The 22,410-nt window shown below is 38.5% G+C and overlaps 1 protein-coding gene across 2 annotated transcripts in view; it reads right to left on the bottom strand.

Moving 5' to 3' along the window:
• TARS3 (threonyl-tRNA synthetase 3) overlaps nt 1-22,410 on the bottom strand; it is a 71,914-nt gene that overhangs the window by 22,849 nt on the left and 26,655 nt on the right. For both annotated transcript variants that reach the window (XM_040642682.1, XM_040642683.1), the window contains 5 exons: nt 15,897-16,063; nt 13,829-13,991; nt 7,196-7,333; nt 3,469-3,546; nt 3,284-3,384 (listed from right to left, as the gene is read on the bottom strand). In XM_040642682.1, coding sequence (XP_040498616.1) covers nt 3,284-3,384; nt 3,469-3,546; nt 7,196-7,333; nt 13,829-13,991; nt 15,897-16,063 — 647 coding nt within the window. The remainder of the gene's footprint in view (nt 1-3,283; nt 3,385-3,468; nt 3,547-7,195; nt 7,334-13,828; nt 13,992-15,896; nt 16,064-22,410) is intronic.

Raw genomic sequence — 22,410 nt, 5'->3', positions numbered from 1 at the left:
AATATCAACAAACGCCACAGAAATACAACATATTTATAAGAGAACATTATGAAAAACTATATGCCAACAAATTGGATGCCAACAAATTGGACAACCTAGAAGAAATGCATACATTTATAGAAACATATAAATTTCCAAAACTGAAACAGGAAGAAATAGAAAACTTGAACAGACTAATAACCAGCAAAGAAATGGCATCAGTAATGCAAAACTCCCAACAAACGAAAGTCCAGTACTAGAGGCTTCACAGGCAAATTCTACCAAACATTAAAGAAGAGTTAATACCTATTCTTCTCAAACTATTCCAAAAAAATATAAAAGGAAGGAAACATTCCAAATTCATTCCATGAGGTCAGCATAAGTCTGATAACAAAAGACACTACAAAAGAGAGAGAAAGAGAGAGAGAACTACAGGCTAATATCTCTGGTGCACATAGATGCAAAAATCCTTACCAAAATATTAGCAAACTGAATCCAACAATACATTAAAAAAAACATTCACCATGATCAAGTGGGATTTATTCCTGAGTTGCAACAGTGGTTCAATATTCACAAATCAGCATGATACTTCACATTAATAAAAAAAAAAGGATATGAACTATATGATCATTTTAATAGATACAGAAAAAGCATTTTACAAAGTACAACACCCATTCATGATAAAAACACTCAAAAAGTAGGTTTAGAGGAAACATCATAAATGCCATATATGAAAAACCCACAGCTAATATCATCCTCAATGGGGAAAAACTGAGAGCTTTTCCTCTATAGTCAGGAACAAGATAGGGATGTCCTCTCTCACCACTTTTATTCAACATAGTACTGGAAGTCCTAGCCATAGCAATCAGACAACAAAAAGAAATAAAAGGCATACAAATTGGCAAGGAAGAAGTAAAACTTTTGCTATTTGCAGATGACATGATACTCTATGTAGAAACCCAAAGACTCCACCAAAAAACTGCCAGAACTAATACATGAATTCAGCAAAGTCACAGGGTATAAGATCAATGTACAGAAATCTGTTGCATTTCTATACACCAATAATGAAACAGCAGAAAAAGAAATTAAGGAATCAATCCCATTTACAACTGCACCAAAAACAATAAGATACCTAAGAATGAACCTAACCAAAGAGGTGAAAGACCTGTACTTTGAAAACTATAAAACACTGATGAGAGAAACTGAAGACAACACAAAGAAATGGAAAGACAATTCATGCTCATGGATTGAAAGAAAAAATATTGTTAAAATGTCTGTGCTACCCAAAGCAATCTGCACATTTAATGCAATCCCTATCAAAATACCAACAGCATTTTTCAGAGCTAGAACAAACAATCCTAAAATTTTATGGCACCACAGAAGACCCCAAATAGCCAAAGCAATCTTGAAAAAGAAAAACAAAGGTAGAGGCACAACAATTCCGGACTTCATGTTATATCACAAAGCTGTAGCAATCAAAACGGTATGGTATTGGCACAAAAACAGACACAGATCAATTGAAAAGAACTGAAAATCCTGAAATGAACCTACAATTATATGGTCAATTAATCTTCAACAAAGCAGGAAACAATATCCAATGGGAAAAAGATACTCCCTTCAACCAACGGCGTTGGGAAAACTGGACAGCTATATGTAAAAAAATGAAACTGGACCACTTTCCTACACCATATACAAAAATATATTCAAAATGGATTAAAGACCTAAATGTGAGACCTAAACCCGAAAAATCCTAGAAGAGAACACAGGCAATAATTTCTTTGACAATGGCCATAGCAACTTCTTTCTAGATATGTCTTCTGAGGCAAGGGAAACAAAAGCAAAAATAAACTATTGGACTAAATCAAAATAAAAAGCTTCTGCACAGTGAAGGAAACAAAACTAAAAGGCAACCTACTGAATGGGAGAAGATATTTGCAAATGACATATCTAATAAAGGGTTAGTCTCCAAAATATATAAAGAACTTATACAAATCAACACACATACAAAAACAAGTAATCCAATTAAAAATTGGGCGGAAGACATGAAAAGACATTTTTCCAAAGAAGGCATCCAGATGGCCAACAGACACATGAAAAGATTCTCAACATCACTCACTATCAAGGAAATACAAATCAAAACTACAATGAAATCAAATGCAAATCAAAACTACCCCACACCTGTCAGAATGGCTAAATCAACAACACAAGAAACAGATGTTGGCGAGTATATGGAGAAAGAGGAACCCTCTTACACTGTTGGTGGGAATGCAAACTGGTGCAACTGCTGTGAAAAGTAGTATGGGGGTTCCTCAAAATTTAAACATAGAACTACCCTATGATCCAGAAATTGCATTACTAGGTATTTACCCAAAGAATACAAAAATACTAATTCAAAGGGGGTACATGCACCCTGATGTTTACAGCAACATTATCTACAATAGCCAAACTATGGAAACAGCCCAAGTGTCCATCGATCAATGAATGGATAAAGAAGTGGTACAGAGGCGCCTGGGTAGTTCAGTTGGTTAAGTGTCTGCCTTCAGCTCAGGTCATGATCCTGGGGTCCTTGGATCAAGCCCCATGTCTGGCTTCCTGCTCCATGGGGAATTCTGCTTCTCCCTCTGCCCCTCCCCCTGCTTGTGCGCTCTCTCTCTCTCTCTCTCTCTCTCTCAAATAAATAAAAATCTTTAAAAAAACAGAAGTGATATATATATATATATATGCGCACATACACAATGGAATATTACTCATCCATAAAAAAGAATGAAATCTTGCCATTTGCAACAACATGGATGGAGATAGAGAGTATTATGCTAAGCGAAATAAGTCAGAGAGAGACCCTCATATGTGGAATTCACTCATATGTGGAATTTGGCCATATGTGGAATTTAAGAAACAAAACAAACAAGCAAAGTGTGTGTGGGAGGGAACAAAGAGAGACAAACCAAGAAACAGACTCTTAACCATAGAGAACAAACTGATGGTTACCAGAAGGGAGGGGCTGGAGGGATAGGTGAAGTAGGTGATGGGGATTAAGGAGTGTACTTGTGATGAGCACCAGGTGTTTTATGGAAGTGTTGAGTCACTATATTGTACACCTGAAACTGATATTACGCTGTATGTGAACTAACTGGAATTTAAATAAAAACTTGGAAAAAAAATTAAAAATACATAAGCATATTGCACATATAGAACTAGACATTTACTAGTCTATGTATTGATGTTTATTTTTGTATTGCTAATGTTCAAATGACAAATGATTGGCATATTAATACTATATTATTTATCATATTCAATTACTCACCTGACATATGTAAGATTAAATCTGATAGGTAGTTGGAAGTCCAGCTGAATTGTAGCACATTGATGATATCTGCCAATAGCATCCTTGATTTTTATATCAATCTGTAAATTAAATGATGTTTGCTTAAAGACAGCTTTTATTTTTCCTTTAAATTTTACTCTTTTTGAGGCATACGGTCTACTTACTTTAGGGCCATAAAATGCTCCATCTCCTGGGTTCATTTTCCATGGTTTCCCAAATTCCACCAAGCTGTTCTGTAGTTGCTATTTTTTTTTAAAGAAGAGAACATTTAAAACTTATATGTTATAGGGGCGCCTGGGTGGCACAGCGGTTAAGCGTCTGCCTTCGGCTCAGGGCGTGATCCCGGCGTTATGGGATCGAGCCCCACATCAGGCTCCTCTGCTGTGAACCTGCTTCTTCATCTCCCACTCCCCCTGCTTGTGTTCCCTCTCTCGCTGGCTGTCTCTATCTCTGTTGAATAAATAAATAAAATCTTAAAAAAAAAAAACTTACATGTTATTGTACTCTCTATTTTTTGCCACATAGCTCAAAAAAGTAAGTTATTACAAATCTTATATTCTATTTCAGCTTAACATATATTTATTGGGCATGTTTTATATCCAATAAATTACTGAGCAGGGGCTACATAAAGATGATGAAGATGGTTCTTGCTCTCATGCACATTGTAACTGGAAAAATTAAAAGGCAATGTGCTAAGTTGTTGAAGTGAATTCCAGGAAGTGTTTAGGGAAGCCAGTGCAAGCCCCCTCTGCCTACACACTTCCCAGCTCTTTGTAGATGAGGCCTCCACTCATTAAAAGGCATGAAAACTTTGATCTTTTTCCTTTATTCACTCTGTGTTTAGGTGCATAAGAAGGCCAAGGGGAAGTGCCTTGCCACTGTCTCTTGCTTTTCTATACTTCTGTACAGGTAGCTGGGGAGAGGCGTCCTTTATGATTTATAGTGGGTGGGAGCAGGAGGCCCATCTTGATCTTCAGCCTAAGCCACATAAATTCCTTGACTTTAGACTGTAGTGAAAACCCTCAGAACTGATGGTGATTGGGTATAAGTATTAATAAAAGTGTCTTTGAGTCTTCTGGCTATTTCCTATGGATATAGCTTCCTTGGGAAGCACCTGGGCCTTCCTAAGTGCCTGGCCGGAATACCGCCAAACCAGCATCCAAAGCCCTGTCACACCTCAGTATATCGGTGCCCATGAGGGAATTGATATTTGGGAGTAAACTGCTCACAGGGAAGTCAGAGCAGTGGTGGTGCCTGGGGTCCAAAGCCAGAGTCATCAAGTAAGCTGACTCTTGGGGTCCTGGCAGGATTTTCCGGGATCTCAGTTAGAGTGCGTCAGGTGCTGGGCTTGGCTGAGATCACAGGAGGCTCCCTCATGGGCCTGATCCTACTAAAGCAGCTTGCGTTCTACCTAGGACTGGAGAAGACCACCACCACAGATTCATTTGACAGGCTGGGAGGCTAGCCTCTGCCTTACTCTCCTTCTGCATGGGGAAGAGATACTGGAATATATTCCCAGAGAAAATGAGGCCCTGCTGCAGGAGGCAACTAAGTAATGGGGAGAATTTATGGGGTTCCCAAGGAATTAAAAAGCCAAAGAAAGGCCAGGTTTTGGGGGAAAGCATAAAGTAGAGGGCACTGATCCTCACTGGGCCTCTGAGGACACAGTAATCAGACAGCCTGATGGGAACAGCCAAGGCTAAGAACACTTTCAGTTTATGCAAGGTATGAGAGGAAGTGTATGTCTGAGGGGAGACTGAACCATTGTAATTCATATCTATGGACACTGGCTGTACCCTGGTAGAGGAGAAATTAGGATCTCCTTTTCTCTTCTGCTGGCTGGCTACCTTTCTTTCCCAGGTAAACATGGTCTCTGGCTCCCAATACCACTGTGGGTCTACGCTGTGGTACACGCTGGGCTCTAAACATATCAATTTGCTTGGAATTGTGTGGGTGTGGGCTTGGAATGTTCTTAGGGATCTTAATGACTCAGAGGAATGCTGGAAAAGTGGGATACAGGAGAGATTTGGCGTGGAGTTATTCCAGCTCCAAGGAGCTGGCGGATTTACATAGGTTCCAGGGGCAGAGGCCAGATCAGGTCTGCTGAAGCAGGAGCCCAGACTCCCTTCATATTTATCTGAGTGGGAACCCTATCGCTGAGCTCAGGTTAAATTTAAAAATTGGATAGAACATTAAACTACTTCTTTTGGATTTTAAATTTCACAAGAAAAAGTGGATTTTCTTTAGGTCACAGATTTCGTGATGAAACTTAATAGAAAATAGAACTCACATCATTCAAATCTAGGGTATTTTTTGCTCCTGACATTTTGGTTATTTGGACAAGCTGTCATCTGATGGTTATACTGCATAGCTCTCCAATGCGTTCTGCTGGGTTCCATAACTACACACAATCTGAGATAAGAAATAAGGTAACAGTGAACTGATGATCCAGGAACAATGTGGCCTTGGAGCTGATTTAACAAATGTCTCTTTCAAACCATTTCAGAGACATCTGAAGACAAAAAAATATATATTCATCTCACTGATTCCCAGATCAAGGGTAGACATCAAGGGAGAAATTCCCCCAGAGGGGAAGGATTCCCACCTCCTAAGGGAACAATCAGTGAGCTAAAAGAGGCCAAAAATATGGTGGAACACCCCAGTCCATTCTCCCCGTGCCAGGCGCATACCTGGTCCACCCACTTTTTAGCCCCCTGTACTGCATGTATGGAGTAATGACAATGGTAATACTACTATTACTATTAATAATACCAACACCTAACATTTTCTGAACACTTACATGTGCCTGGCACTATGACAAATTCCTCACGTAAATTATTCCATTGAAGCCCACCACAACCTTATCAAGTAGGTGTTATCACCATCATCATCATCATCATCGCCATTTCAGACCTTAATGATTCTTCTATAATTCAGTCATGGAGCTAACCTTTGAAACTAAGCAAAAGGTGTTCCAGAGTCAAGCTTTGTGCCCTCTTTCTCTCTTCCTACTTCCATGTGGCTAGGCAGGGGCAGACCGTCTAATTTGACTTTCTTCCTCCTCACAACAGATATGGAAGAAGGTGCATTTAGGATGGGCATGTGACAGTGGGGAGGAGAAGACCCTAATTAGATCTCAAGCCTAAACTGCTGCTACCCAGTCTTTGCCTGCCTCAGTACCTAACAGAAAACTAACTGTAACACTATCAATACAGTGTTCCTCTGATTCTTAATTCCTTAATCATCTGTGTGATCAGCCTCCGTGATATTCCATGAAGAGGTGGGCCAACAGGCAGGTCAGGGTTTAGGCATTCTTGGGGTGTCTGACCATAATACCATTCTCATTTCAAATAAAAACTGACACAGGAGATGTACTGTATTCTTTTCATGTTTAGTAAGAAAAGAAAAAAAAGAGCAGTATGATGAGCTCCTTAATCTTGATTTTTTCAAAGCTGAGATGCGACCTGTGAGTTTCGGTGTTGACTGTGGAGGGGATTCAAGTATCGGGTGTGCGTGTGTCTACATCTATGAGTCGCACTAACGAGGCTCAATAGGCAAGTTTAAAATAAGCCGCACACACAGCAAGACTGTCTGCAAATCAGATGATTCCTTTAAAAACTTAGGAAATTGGTTATTAGTGACTGGCATTGAAAGAGTATAAATAAAAGCCTGATATAAACTTTAAACTATTCGAAACAAACATATTGTTATTATCACAGTTACAAAGAAAACTGGACAGCCATATTCTACAATCTGTGCATTTATCCCATAACTTCCAGTTTAAACAATTCTATTGCAAAGCGTGGCATTCTCCTCACGCAAGGTAAGTGCAGTCACTCGGGTGGTTTCCACACTCACAGAAATGAACGTGTGTACTTTGTCTCCTCCTACCTTTTCAGCTTCATCCCATAGCTCAACCTCTCCTAGGAAGTTTTCAGGTCTTGTTGACAAATTTAGTTGAAAGGAGAAGCCAAATGTTGAGTAAACAGATTGCAAAAACTGCAAACAGCCATTTATTTCTTCTTCAATCTGAAATGAGAGCAAACAAAATAGTCTAAAGAGTTAACACCAAATTAAATTAAGAAATAAAGCATGTTTTTCTATATAGTCAATGACACTGTTTTGGCACAGAAGGGTGGTAGGTGATCAGGCAGGGGCCAGAGAAAATTAAGTCAAAGCCAGCGTAATGTTTGCACTTTTTATTCTGAGAGCAATGGGAAACCAATGAAGGGTTCTTCAGCAAGAGACTAACACAATCCAATCTGTTCCTTTCAAGTATGGGAAATGGATTGGCAAATCTAGAAGCCAGGCCCATAGGGAAGCTGGTAGGGTCGTTTAGGAGTGAGGTGATGGTGGTTTGAACCAGAGAGAAGTAGCTGGAATTTGTGCTGGATCCTGGAAACTCAGGAATGAACAAAATTATTCAGGAATGGATAATACATTTAGGGAGAGCTATCAATAGGGCTTGTGATTAACTGGGCATGAGGAGTAAAGAGTAATGGGCACCTGGACTCCTGGCCTGGACAGCACAGAGGATGTGGGTGCGTCCCGTGAGAAAGTGAACAGGGAAGGCAGAGGCAGTGGTGTGGGGGGCAGAAATAGACAGGTCTACCAGGCCCTATGAGGTTAAAATCTGGAGCTCAGGAAGGAGAGCTGAGATGCAGGTGACACTGGCAGCTGAGCCTAGAACATAAGTGAGGCCCCAAAGAGTGCAGCGAGATCAGAGCTAGGGGCTGTGAGGGTGGGGAGAAAGGAGGGCACGTTTAAATGCAAACAGAATAGGGCCAACAAAACTAGAGCCCTTTAGGAAGGGGTGGGGGAACAGGCAAGCATCTGCATTCTGTCATTAGGGATCAGTTTGACTTTTTCAGAATTTTTATCTGTGGAATCATGCAGCACATGCTCTATTTTTGGCTGGCTTTTTTCACTCAGCATAATTATTTTTGAGAAAACCCCATGTTATATGTGTCAATAAATCATTCCTTCTTATTGCGGAGTAGTTTTCCATCGAACGGATGTACCACAGTTACTTTTTTACATCTACCTATTACTGGGCATTAGGGTTGTTTCTGTATTTTGGCTATTTCAAATAAAGCTGCAATGAATATTTTTTTTCAACTCTTTGTATGAATACGTGCTTTCTTTTTCTCTTACAAAAAAAAAGGAGTAAGATGGCTGGGTTGTATGGTAGGTGTGTGTTTAACTTTTTAAGAAACTGCCCAAATGCCATATGCACCCCAGTGTTCATAGCAGCATTGTCCACAATAGCTAAATCGTGGAAGGAGCTGAGACGCCCTTCAACAGATGACTGGATTAAGAAGTTGTGGTCCAGGGGCGCCTGGGTGGCACAGCGGTTAAGTGTCTGCCTTCGGCTCAGGGCGTGATCCCAGCGTTATGGGATCGAGCCCCGCATCAGGCTCCTCCGCTATGAGCCTGCTTCTTCCTCTCCCACTCCCCCTGCTTGTGTTCCCTCTCTCACTGGCTGTCTCTATCTGTGTTAAATAAATAAATAAAATCTTTAAAAAAAAAAAAAGTTGTGGTCCATATATACAATAGAATATTACTCAGCTATCAGAAAGAACGAGTTCTCAACATTTGCTGCAACATGGACGGCACTGGAAGAGATAATGCTAAGTGAAGTAAGTCAAGCAGAGAAAGACAATTATCATATGGTTTCTCTCATCTATGGAACATAAGAACTAGGAAGATCGGTAGGAGAAGAAAGGGATAAAGAAAGGGGGGTAATCAGAAGGGGGGAATGAAGCATGAGAGACTATGGACTCTGAGAAACAAACTGAGGGCTTCCGAGGGGAGGGGGGTGGGGGAATGGGATAGGCTGGTGATGGGTAGTAAGGAGGGCACGTATTGCATGGTGCACTGGGTGTTATACGCAACTAATGAATCATTGAACTTTACATCAAAAACCAGGGATGTACTGTATGGTGACTAACATAATAAAAAAAATATTATTATATAAAAGAAAAAAAAAGAAACTGCCCAAATGTATTTGAAAGTGACTGTACCATTTTACATTCCCACGAATGGGCCTGTCATATGGTGGATAACATTGACAGATTTCCTGACAGTGAATCAGCCTCACATCCCTGAAGGCTAAATAAATTGCTAATGATGTGTAATAGTTTTAATATATTGTTGAATTCTATTTGCCAATATTATCTTAAGGACTTTTGCATCTGTATCCATGTGGGATACTGGTCTGTAGTTCTGTCTGGTTTTAGTATCGGTTAATACTAGCTTCATAAAATGAACTAGGAAGTAATCTCTTCTATTTCAGAACAGAGTGTATAGAATTGGTACTAATTCTTCTTTAAATGTTCAATAGAATGCTTCAGTGAAAAAAATCTGAGCCTGGATATTTCTTTTTGGGGAGTTTTTGAATTACAAATTCAACTTCCTTAACAGTGATGGGGATTTTCAAATGATCTATTTCCTATCAGGTGATTTATGGTAGTTTGTGCTTTTCAAGGAATTAGTACATTTCAACTAAGTTATCAAACTAATTTATGTACAGCTGTTTATTATATTCATTTATTATATTTTTGATGTCTTCAAGGTCTTTAGTGATATCCCCTATTGATTCCTAATATTGGTAATTTCTGTCTTTCCAACTTTTTTCTTATCAATTTCTTAATCTTTTCAAAGAACCAGTTTTTTGTCTCATTAACTTTTTCCATTTTTTTCTGTCTTTAATTTCATTGATTTCCGCTCTGGTCTTTATTGCTTCCTTCCTTCTTATCATTTCGGGTTTATTTTACCCTTCTTTTTTTCTAGGTCTTGAGGTGGGAGCCTAGATATTGATTTAAGACTTTTCTTCTTCTATAATATATACATTTAGTGCTATCCGTTTACTTTTTAGCCCTACTTCTGCAGTGCCCCATACATTTTGATATATTTCAATTTTAATAGACTATTTTAACAAGCTACATTTAATATAATATGTTAAGATTCAAGTTTGTCTTTTTTGTTGTTTTTATTGTTTCCTTCTTGTACTGTCTTATTATTCATTTCTGTTTTCTTTTCTTTTCTTTTTAAAGATTTTATTTATTTATTTGACAGAGAGAGAGAGGGAACACAGGCAGGGGGAGTGGGAGAGGAAGATGCAGGCTCCCAGCGGAGGAGCCTGATGTGGGGCTTGATCCCAGGACTCTGAGATCACACCCTGAGCTGAAGGCAGACGCTTAACGACTGAGCCACCCAGGCACCCCTCATTTCTGTTTTCTTTTTCTCACCTCTCCTTGGCTTAATTTCATATTTTTTAGAATTCCGTTTTATCTATTTTTAAGCATATATCTGTGTATCTTTTTTTTTTTTTAGTGGTTTCTTTAGGTATTACATAACAGCCTACTGATGTCATCATTTTGCCAGTTCAAATATAGAAACCTTACCTCCTTTACTCCATTTATAGTATAATTTTCTTACACATTTCCTCTTACATATGCTCAGAACCATATCAGACAGTGTTATAATTTTTGCTTTAACCATCAAGCATAATTCGGAAAACTCAAAAGGAAAAGGAAATTATATTTTACTTTAATAATTTTTCTTTCTTCCTTCTTCATGTTCCAAGACTTTCTTTTATCACTTCCATTCTGTTCAGAGAACCTCCGGTAGCCCTTATTTTAAGGTAGGCTTAACGTCTTGATTTCCCCTTCATCCCTGAAGGATATGGATATAGAATTCTGGATTGACAGTTCTTTCAGCATTTGAAAAGTATTGTTCACTTCCTTCTGACATCCATGGCTTTTGATGAGAAATCTGCTCTTGTGGGGAAAAAATCTTAATGTTGATTTCTTTCTCACTGCTTTCAAAATTTTTCTTTGTCATTAGTCTTCAGAAGTTTGGCTACGCCATAACTTGGTATGGATTTCTTTGGGCTTATCCTTTTTAGAGTTTTCTCAGCTTCTTCAATCTGTAGGCTTATGTCTTTTGCCAAATTTGGCAAGTTTTCAGCCATTTGTCTTTGAGTACTTTTCACCTCCACCCTTAATTCCCTCTTCTTCCAGAACTCTGGTGACATAAATATTAGACATTTTGTTTTAGTCCCACTGGTCTCTGAAGTTGTGTTCATTTCTCTTTCAGTCTCTTCTCTCCTTGTTGCTCAGACTGGGTCATTTCTATTGTTGCCTTCGAGTTCACTGATTCTTTTCTTGGTCCCTTACATTCTACTCATGAAGCCATCCACTATTTTATTTCAGTTGTTGTATTTTTCAGTTCTAAGATTTCCATTTGGTTCTTCTGTATATCTTTTATTTTTTTAAAAAAGATTTATTTATTTGAGAGAGAGAAAGAGAGCAGGGTAAGGGACAGAGGGAAGGAATCCTCAAGCAGGCTACACACACAGCATGGAGCTCAATGAGGGGCTCGATCCCAGGATCCTGAGATCATGACCTGAGCCAAAACCAAGAGTTGGCTGCTTAACCAACTGAGCCACTCAGGCACCCCTCTTTTATTTCTTTCCTGAGATTTTCTATTTCTTTGTTAAGGCTATTTTTTCATTTCTTTTCAAGTGTATTCGTAATCACTTGATAAAACATTCTTAAAATGGCTTCTTTAATATCTTAGTCAGATAATGCTAATAGTCTTGTCATCTCCACATTAGTGTAGATTGTCCTTTTTCATTAAGTTGAGGTTTTCCTAAATCTTGGCATGAGTGACTTTTGATTTATAAAATTTAAAATTTGGGTAGTATGTTATAAGACCTTTAATTTTATTTAAACCTCTGTTTTAGCTGGCTCCCATAGACTCTGCTCTAACAGGGAGGGTGAAGTACTTCCTGGTTACTGCAAAGTGGGAATAGATGGCCTAGGTTTCCCACTGGGAACCCATGAAAGAAGCAGGAACCCCTCATTATTGATGGTGACAGTGGTATTTCTGGCTCCCCATTAGGTTTCCTCTGATAACATGTTGGCAGGGAGAGGTAGGAGTATCTCGTTATTGTTCCTCACATGGCCATTACTGACCACATTGAATGCATGGCCTCATTACTGTGGGGTGGTAGTAAAATCCTATCTCTCCACTAGACCTCCTCTGACAGCAAGCAAACAGGGACTGGGAGAGGCACCTTGTTACTGCCAGATGAGGGTGGAAGTCGAGGCCCAGATGGTCTCCACTGACACTATGAAGTGTGTGGGAGGTTCTTGTTAATGCCTGGTGAAGATATGAAGAATTGGTATTATTTTTCCTTTCAGTGCTTGGTAGAATTCACCAGGGATTCCATCATGGCTTAGAGTTTTCTCTGTGCAAAGGCTGTTCACTACCAATTAAATTTGTTTAATAGACAAGGGGTACTCAGGTTATCTATTTCTTCTTGAGCAGAGTTTGGTAGTTTGTTTTTCAAAGAATTTGTCCATTTTACCTTGCCAAATTTTACAGTTGCCAAATTTACTGGCATAAAATTGTTTATAATAATGCCTTACTATTCTTTTACCGTTTATAGAATCTGAAGTAATGTCATGTCTCTCATTTCTAGTATTTTTAATTTGTATCTTCTCTTTTTTCTGATCAGTCTGACTAAAAGTTTATATTTTACTGATCATCTCAGAGAACCAGACTGGTTTTTACTGAACGTTTGTATTGTTTTTCTTTTCTTCTATTTCATTGATTTCTGCTGTTATTTTCTTTCTTATGCTTACTTCTGATGTAATTTGGTATTTATTTCTAGTCTAGTAAGTGGAAGCTGAGGTTACTGATTTGAAACCATTCTTCTTTTCTGATATAGGCATTTAGAGCTACAAATGTCCCTCTACGTACCATTTTAATGACATCCCATGAATTTTGATGTGTTGTATTTCCTTTCATTTCATTTAATATATAATATTTTCTGATTTCCCCCTTTGATTTCTTCTTTGATCCATGGATTATTTAGAAGTATGTTATTTACTTTCCAAATATTTGGGGATTTTCCAGATAAGCTTTCTGTTACTGATTTCAACTTGTATTCCACTGTAGCCAGAGAACATATTTTATATGAATTGAATGAGAGAACATATTTTGTATGAATTGTATGAAATTTATTGAGAATTCCTTTAGTCCCAGAATATTGTCTATTTTGGTAAATGTTCTGTGTGTACTTTCAAAGAATGGATACTCTGCTGTTATTGGTTGAAGTGTTCTATTAATGTCAATTAGGTCAAATCATTTGATAGTGGACTCTTTCATGGCAATTTTATTTGAACTGACATGAAAACCTGAAAAAGTAAACTCTCACTTCTAGGCAATAGTGAAAAACAGAAAAGCCAAAATTCTACCAAATCCTTTAAAATATTCCACTTAATGTATTTAAGTTAATAAAACCGGAAGAAACTTGATAGGAAAAGATAATAGATTTCATGATAAGAAATTACTATCTATTACCAAATTAGAGGATCAAAAATATTAGAGCTGAAGGAGACCTCAGACATGCGAACAGACATCTTATTCTATCGCGACTCTGAAACTAAGAGGTGTGTCGAGGCAACACACTGAATTTGTGTCAACCATGCTTCACCTTATATTACTGTTTACCTGCTCTACTGTGCAGAAGATGTGGGCATCATCCTGCTGGAAGCGCCTAACTCGAGTCAAGCCACTTAAAGTTCCCGACAATTCATTCCTATGAAGAACTCCAAAATCAGCGAATCTGATGGGCATTTCCCTCCATGATCGTGGACGATGAGCAAACATTAGACTAGAAAAGATGCAACAACACACAGCTTTAACTTAGCACAGAAAAGATTAAGTAATTATCTAAATATTAATAAATTACAGTTAAGCCTCAAGATTTGTAAACACCTTATTCTGGTTCTTAGATCAGAATTGAAAAAAAAAAAAAATTCCTCGGGCACCTCGGTGGTTCAGTTGGTTAAGCATCTGACTCTTGATTTCGGCTCAACTCATGATCTCAGGGTTGTGAGACTGAGCCCCAAGTCAGGGCTTAAGATTCTCACTCCCTTTCCTTCTGCCCCTCCCCATGCTCACGCTCTCTCAAACAAAACAAAACAAAACAAAACAAAACAAAACAAAACAAAACAAAACAAAACACTACTAGGAATTATTGAGCCTTGAATTTACATTACTGCAGCACTCTGAGAAAGAGCCCTGTCTGTTATCTCTTCCAGAAACTCTGTTCCCTATTCTTATTCACCCAATGAATTTCTACTTACTGTGTACAATTCATTTCAAAGGCTACTTCTTAAGTGAAGCCCCCCTGGACACTTTCCTAGATGGGGCTAGGCAGTCTCTCCTCAGGCTCTGAGATCACCTGGAACATGCCACTAATTTGGCACTGAACTTACTTTTTCATAACTGATTGTCTACATATCTGCTTCTGTCCCATTCTGCTCATGAGCTCCCTGAGGAAATGGACTGTGTCACCTCTGCATTTCTAGCACCACGCACCATAAGCACTCAACAGTTGTTCCCCCATTGAATAAAAGACCTTTCTTCTGCAAAAACAAAAACAAAAAAACCACTCTTGGCTCTCATCCCATCACCACTAAGCCACTGTGATCCTACTTCCTTATTCCAAGGTATGAAAATCAAAATTTCATTCCCTACTTTCATTCAGGCTTCCTTATAATTATAGTTGAAATCATAGGCTATAGCCTCAAATGGTACCTAATAGGAAATTGAGTTAAAAAGTTAACACAGTATTTTAAAGAATGCAAGACTCTAGGTTAGCTTCCACCTTCTGTTTAAAAAGAGAGCAAATGGAATGTTTATATACCAGTTTTCACAAAATTAAAGGTAAATATATTTTTTTTACATGCTGTCATTGGAAAGTTCTCTTTTAGTCTTTACTGAAAAGGGCAAAGAGTTTTCTTCAGTTTGTTTTGAGGTTTTATACTTATCTTCTAAGGCCAATTTACTCGAAACGATGTATGCTGATGATACAAAACTACAAGGCTGGGATGTTTTTTTTGTGGAGACTCATGTCTATTCACATCCTATTGTGAAATACACTTGTCTTACAAGGTTGAATTTGCATACCAGCTTTATGATAATTACATTCTTTCAAAGAATCTAAGACAACATTGTAAGATGTATCACTATATTATGTTCCACTAGAAAGGAAAACCACCAATATGTTATGACATAATGCTAAGATGCCCCCAATTGTATGATGCATTCTAATTTCAAGGATGTTGAAATGTGGGGGAGTGCGTGGGAAGGTATCTTACAATCAATGAAATCCAGTAACCCATTGATTATGACTTCATTGGTCTTGTTTTAATCAATCCAAACAGTATATAAGAACTAAATGTTTTGCAAATATGTATATTTGAAGTGTATTCCTATTACAAAACCATATACAATAATTTATAAAAGTGATATATAATTCTATCTCTAAGAGGCACATGAACTAAATGGTTTCTCGTGAACATTCCACACCTGCCCAAGGTCAAACAGAACTTGGAGAGTAAATGCATTCTCCAGAATGAAATAACTTGGTAAAGATGACTGGTAGCCACCACTCCTCAGATTAAAGGAATCCCTTAACTCCAAAAAAGCAAACTAGTAATATTAAAAGCTGACTGTGATGAAGTATGCTATGTGCTCTTATGCAAAGATCTGCTTCACTTTTAATACCCACCAGTGCCCTGGACAGTTCATGGGCTTAAGGGCAAACGTGTCCTTTTCAATATCAAAGGCAAACATGTTCTCACTGTAATGCTGCCAGTGGCCTGAGGTTTCCCAGAGTCTGCTGTTGTATATGTTGGGAGAGAGCACTTCTGTGAAGTTACGTCGGTGATATTCCTCCTTTAAGATAAACACATTCAATGTTAAAATGTGGCACGACAGAACACAATTCCATGCAAAGTAAAACTAGGAGCGAATATTTCTTAATTTGGGATTACATCTTATATTAATTCATGGTTAATGTGCCCTCAGTTTTAGGTGTGGTCCTTTCTGGATCAGAAAATAAAGATTAATGTATAGCATTTTCACCTTAAGTATCTGTATTTTATACTATACAATAGTATATAGTACATAATCTGTTAATTCTTTGAAAATTAGTAATTGACATGATATATAATACATATCATATATATTATTATGTATTCTTAATGTATATATAAACTTTCTATAACTACAAATTCCCAAATCCTTCTACATTCTAGATAAACAGCAGGTATTTTTCTATTACTTAAGAGGTAGAATAACTTTATAACTCAATAAGCCTGAATGCTATGTTGCATGCAAATTTAGTTTTGATCTATTTAGTTTTAAATAGAAATGAAGCTGAGAATTTTAATTTTTAACACAATAAGTGGCTGGTATCTATAAAGTCATGAACCAGCTTCTCTTCCTCCCTACCTATCAACAGCTTCCCCAGTTCACTCAGGACAGGAAAAGAGAATCTCTCAACCAAAGTTCTTATTTTATTTAAACTTTTTCTTTCTTCAAGGTATCAATCAGATGATCTCTGTTGCTGGTTTCTTAGTTCTCACCATTTGTTAATCACTTAAGGGATATCTGGCACAGATCCAGACCAGCATATTTTAATGAAGTAAGGAAGTTTTTCTTACAATTAAAAAAGTATAAAACATAATATTTTAAAATTACAAACAACACTCGTTTCACAGCACTTAAAAGGATGCCACTGTTACTCTTTGGCAGAGTATCTTTTCAGTCCAGTTGTGGATAGCTGGGTCTCAGTCATTCAGTAAGCTGCTTTACCTATCCTTCATTTTTACTAAATTAGAAAGTTTTAACAAAATTATAGATCATTACAAATGGCAGTAATTATTCTGTGGCTATGTCAGATGCCTCTATATATTCAGATTAAACAAGGTCCCAAAAATTGAAGAATTTTTTGTGTTTGCTTGTTTGTTTTGACTAGAGAGTATTTTAAAGCTTGGCTCAGGAGATAATAATCAATGGACTTTTAATCCACTCTGGAAACAATTGCTAATCATGTTAGCAACTCATGTGTTTGGGAATGATTTTAAAGTATGCCGTATGACAGAAATGTCATTATGTTTACAGCTTACTTTGTGCAGTTTTGCTACTATAAATAAAGTTTTTGTGGACATTCAAATACAAGTCTCTATATGGGCATATTTTTATTTTTCTTGGGTAAATAACTAGGGGCAGAATTGACAGGTCACATGGTAAGCATATGTTTAACTGTGTAAGAAATTGCCAAACTGTTTTACAAAGCAGCAGTATCATTTTGCATTCCTACCAGTGGGAGTTAGAATTTCTCCACATTCTTGCCAATCTCTGGCATTCTCAGGTTTGTTGTTCTGCCATGGGGTGGGTGGGGGGACATTCTAGTGGACACTGAGCTTACTGAAGCTTTAATTTTCATTTCTTTATTTTCTGAAGAGAGAGAGAGAGCAAGCAGGGGGAGGGGCAGAGGGAGAGAGAGAATCTTAAGCAAGTTCCACACCCAGTGCAGAGCCTGACGAGGGGTTTGATCTCAAAACCCTGAGATCATGACCTGAGCCAAAATCAAGAGTCGGATGATTAGCTGACTGAGCCACGTGGGTGCCTCTAGTTTTCATTCTTTGATGACTAATGATGTTGGGCACCTTTTTATGTGTCTCTCCATCATTTCCACTCAAAAAATTAAATGTCTAGGGGCAGCTGGATGGCTCAGCCGTTAAGCGTCTGCCTTCAGCTCAGGTCATGATCCCAGGGTTCTGGGATTGAGCCCCACATTGGGCTCCCCGCTTGGCAGGAAGCCTACTTCTCCCTCTCACACTCCCCTTGCTTGTGTTCCCTCTCACTGTCTCTGTCAAATAAATAAATAAAATCTTAAAAAAAAAATTAAATGTCTAGGGACAAACCTGATGAAAGATGTGCAAGACCTCTAAAACAGAAGTTACAAAATACTGCCGAGGGAAAAGAAAGAACTAAATGAACTGACAAAATTTCCATGTTCATAGATTGGAAAACTCAATGTGGTTAAGGTCGATTATCTACAAATTAATCTATAGAATGAATGTAATTCCAATCAAAATCCCAGCAGTTATTTTTTAGGAAATGAAAAGCATGATATAAAATTTATATGGAAGCACAAAGAATCTAGAATAGCCAAAATAATCTTGAATAAGAATAAAATTTAAAAACTTCATTAAACTACTGGTATTAAGACTTAATATATAGGTTATAGTAATTTACGGCAATCAAAGCAAGGACAGACAACAAAGGCACCAAAAGAACAGAATAAATATCTGGAAAGACATAATGGTTTAGGACAAAGATTCTACTGCAGTAATAAATGGTACTGAAGCTACTGGATAACCCTGTGGATAAAAATCAGCCTTGACCCCTCTCTTCCGTGGAACCTAAAAATGAATTCAAGATAGATCATGGCCTTGAGTCTGAAAACAAATACAGTCAAGCCTCTAGACTAGAACAAAGAAGAACACTTTCATGACTCTGAAATAGGCAAAGATTTCTTAAACAGGGCATGAAAAGCCCTAACCAGAAAAGAAAAAAATAATAATAAACCAGACTTTGTTAAACACGAGAACTGTTGGTTAAAAGACATCATTAAGAAAGTGAATCGATAAGTTGCAGCTTGAAAAAATGCACTCACGACATACACATTTAGGAAATGACTCACATCGGAATAAAGAAAGAGACCCTAAAAATCAATAGTAAAAAGACAATTCAGTTTTTTAAAATGGGCAAAATACTTACACAGGAACTTCACGAAAGAGGATATCCACATAACCAACAAACATATGGAAAGGTTGTCACATCATTACTCATCAGGAAATGCAGAATAATACCATGGTACCTACCCGAATGACAAACTGATAATACCAAGTGTTGAGGCAGATGTAGAGTAACTGGAATGTTCATACATTTCTGGAAGGAACATTATATGGATCAACCACATAAAAACTATTCAGTATTTTCTTAAGTCAGTCATTACCACCCTATGACCAAGCAATTCCACTCCTAGGTATATGCCCAAGAGAAGTGAGTACTTGTGCCCACCAAAAGACATGTACAGAATGTTTAATGCTTCACGTATCATAGCTCCAAAGTGGAAACAAAGCAAATGTAAATGTACACCTACAGGAGAACAAATAACTACCCTGTTCTATGGTCACAAAATGAAATACCTCAAACAACAGAAAAAAATTATACGCGAAATTTGGATGAATCTCAGACATTAAGTTGAACAAAAGAAGCCTGAAACACAATAGCTAATACTGTATGAGTCCATTTACATGAAGTTTAAGACCAGGCACCATTGATTTATGGTTAATAGAAATCAGCAAGTTCATGTCAGGTGAGAAGAGGGGAGGCAGGTATTGACTGGGAAGATGCAAGAGGACCTTATGAAAGGATGGAACTGTCCTAGGGGCATCTGGGTGGCTCAGTCAGTTAAGCATCCAACTCTTGATTTCAGCTCAGGTCATGATCTCAGGGTTATGGGATCGAAACCTGCATTGGGCTCCACGCTCAGTGAGGAGTCTGCTTGTCCCTCTCCCTGTTCCTCCCCCTGTGTGTGTGCTGTCTCTCTCTCTCTCTCTTCTCCCTCTCTGTCTCTCTGTCTCTGTCTCAAATAAATAGATAAATAAAATCTTAAAAAAAAAGAATGGAACTGTTCTATGTCTTGATTTGGGTGGTGGTTGTACAGATGTATATACATGTAAAAATTTCTTGAGCTGTAAGCTTCAGATGTATGCATTTTAACAAAAGTAACTTAAACTTCAATCAGCAACTCTGACATCAGCCGCTGCCTGAATGGAGTCATATAAGGAACTCGATGTAAGAACCACCTTGACAGGGGCGCCTGGGTGGCTCAGTCATTAAGCATCTGCCTTCAGCTCAGGGCGTGATCCCAGAGTCCTGGGATCGAGCCCTGCATCGGGCTCCTCCACTGGGAGCCTGCTTCTTCCTCTCCCACTCCCCCTGCTTGTGTTCCCTCTCTTGCTGGCTGTCTCTCTCTCTGTCAAATAAATAAATAAAATCTTTTTTAAAAAAATTTTTAAAAAAGAACCACCTTGATAAGCCTAACACTTAGACCGTTAGAGGTAATACTGAAAAAAAAAATGGCATTTTAAGCAACTAAGCTTCAGGACACTCTGTTATGCTGTGATAGACTAATCAGAACAGAATTTGCACTGGGGGTGGGTGCTGCTATAACAGCAACCTAAAATATGCAGCCTTGGCTTTGGGGCCAGGTGGTGGGTGGAAGCTAGAAGGCTAGAGATGGTCTTTGAGGACTTGGAAGGACAGTGAAGAAAATATATTGGAGGATGAAGAAAAGGGGACCCTTGTTATGTGGTGCCAGAAAACTGGTAACACTATCACCTGAGGTAACCTGAAAAACAGAAAGAGTGCCCAAAGAATTCACGGACTGTAGCTAGGGATGTGTCTAGGCAGAAAGAAGAAAGGGACAACTGACTTCTTATGGCTGCCTATGACAAAACACAAGAGAGACGTAAACTAAACGGGGTACTATTAAGTTTTTGAGAGGAAGTATCAAAATGTTAGGACCTGCTGGATTCAAAAATAAAACTATTGCATCCTTAGCCTCTCCCAGCAAAAGACTCACAAGGCGAGAATGGCCTCAGCACAAGATAAAGTACAGGTTACCACCAATAAACCATGGCTTTAGGGTAAAGCTCTTGAGGATATGGCTGTATACCACTTGTGAAGACCTCAGAATGATCTACGTGAGTAGGTGCTAGGGCTTCTGAGAGTCTTAAAACTGTGCTTGGTAGACTCCATCAGCTAAACGTCAAGGCTTTTTTTTATATATAAGATTTTATTTATTTGTTTGAGAGAGAAAGAGAAAGAGAGTGCACACGAGCAGGAGGGAGAGGGAGAGAATCCAAAACAGACTCTTTACTGAGCCCAGAGCCCAATGTGGGGCTCAATCTCACAACCGCAAGTTTATGACCTGAGCCAAAACCAAAAGTCAGACACTTAACTGACTGAGCAACCCAGGCACCCCAAACATGAAGGCTTTTAAGAATCTTAAGTGTACTGTCTCACATCAGCCTCATAGGCAGACAGGTAGAGAAGGATCGGGCTCATAAAGAGACACAGGTGTGATTTTCACCTAAGTGTTGATTATAAATGTATATAAAGACTCCGTGAAGCTTTTAAAGGAATTGTACTGGCTTAGACTAAAAGGGACAGAGACAGCACAAAATGAAATGAGGCCTTGGAACCCCAAAATCCTACTGAAAGAAACAGATTGTGAATATTGAGAAAGCTACTCCGAGGTCTACATGGGCTATTTCTCATGGTAAAGGAAGGATGATTCAAAGGGCAGAACCACACCACAACCCATGCAGAGACAAAAGTCCTAACCAAAGTGCGTTTTCTGACCAGGGAGAAAGGACGAGTGGGTTGTCAGGATTGCTACAGATCACTGACTACTACTCTCCCCCACCCGTTTCTGAATGGCAGGATGTACTGCATCCTATTTCTCTATCATTATCACATAATGTTGGGGGGGTGGCCCACAGATAGCTTGTCCCTTTAGTCCACAGATCTTACAATGAGCAGAACTGCACTTGGTGATCTGTACTTTGCACCTGAGGAGCCTCATCTGCACCTAGACCTGATTCAGGTGACATAGTATTAGATGTTGAGCCAATGCAGTAATCGGATAAGATTTGGAATAGTTTGTTACTCAGTCGCACATATTCAAAGAGCAGAACTGACTCTCCTCCAGTCTTTTGGAGCTGAAGAGACCAGACGGTCAACTGGAAACCCCACAGGGTCATGCCCTAGAAATACAGATGAAAAACAGGTAGACTGCGTCTTATCAAAATGGAAGCCCAGCTCTAACTCAGCTCAATCTTTAACTGGATTGAGCAATTAGTCTTCAGTCTTGGCAGGGGGTAAACACTCTAGTGAGAGATGACATTATCTATAGCCTCTGAAGTTCTTTTTATATACAGTATTTAGATATAATAAAAAATTACTAAATATGGGAAGAGGCAAGACCATATAACAGAAAACCAAGAGAAAAAACAGGTAAGGTCCCTGACTGTTTTTTGGGTTTATTTTTTTGTTGGCATGGAAAGGCCGATTTCTTCAGACAAAGGCATCTGGGAAAGGACATCTTTCTGCCTCATCTACGTCTGCCAAAAAGTCTTATCCCAAAATTCAGGAATCTA

The sequence above is a fragment of the Ursus maritimus genome, unplaced genomic scaffold, assembly GCF_017311325.1.
Source record: "Ursus maritimus isolate PB19 unplaced genomic scaffold, ASM1731132v1 scaffold_27, whole genome shotgun sequence".
Taxonomy (NCBI): domain Eukaryota; kingdom Metazoa; phylum Chordata; class Mammalia; order Carnivora; family Ursidae; genus Ursus; species Ursus maritimus.
Note: the sequence above shows the minus strand (reverse complement) of the source record. Positions and strands in the feature narration are given on the sequence as shown.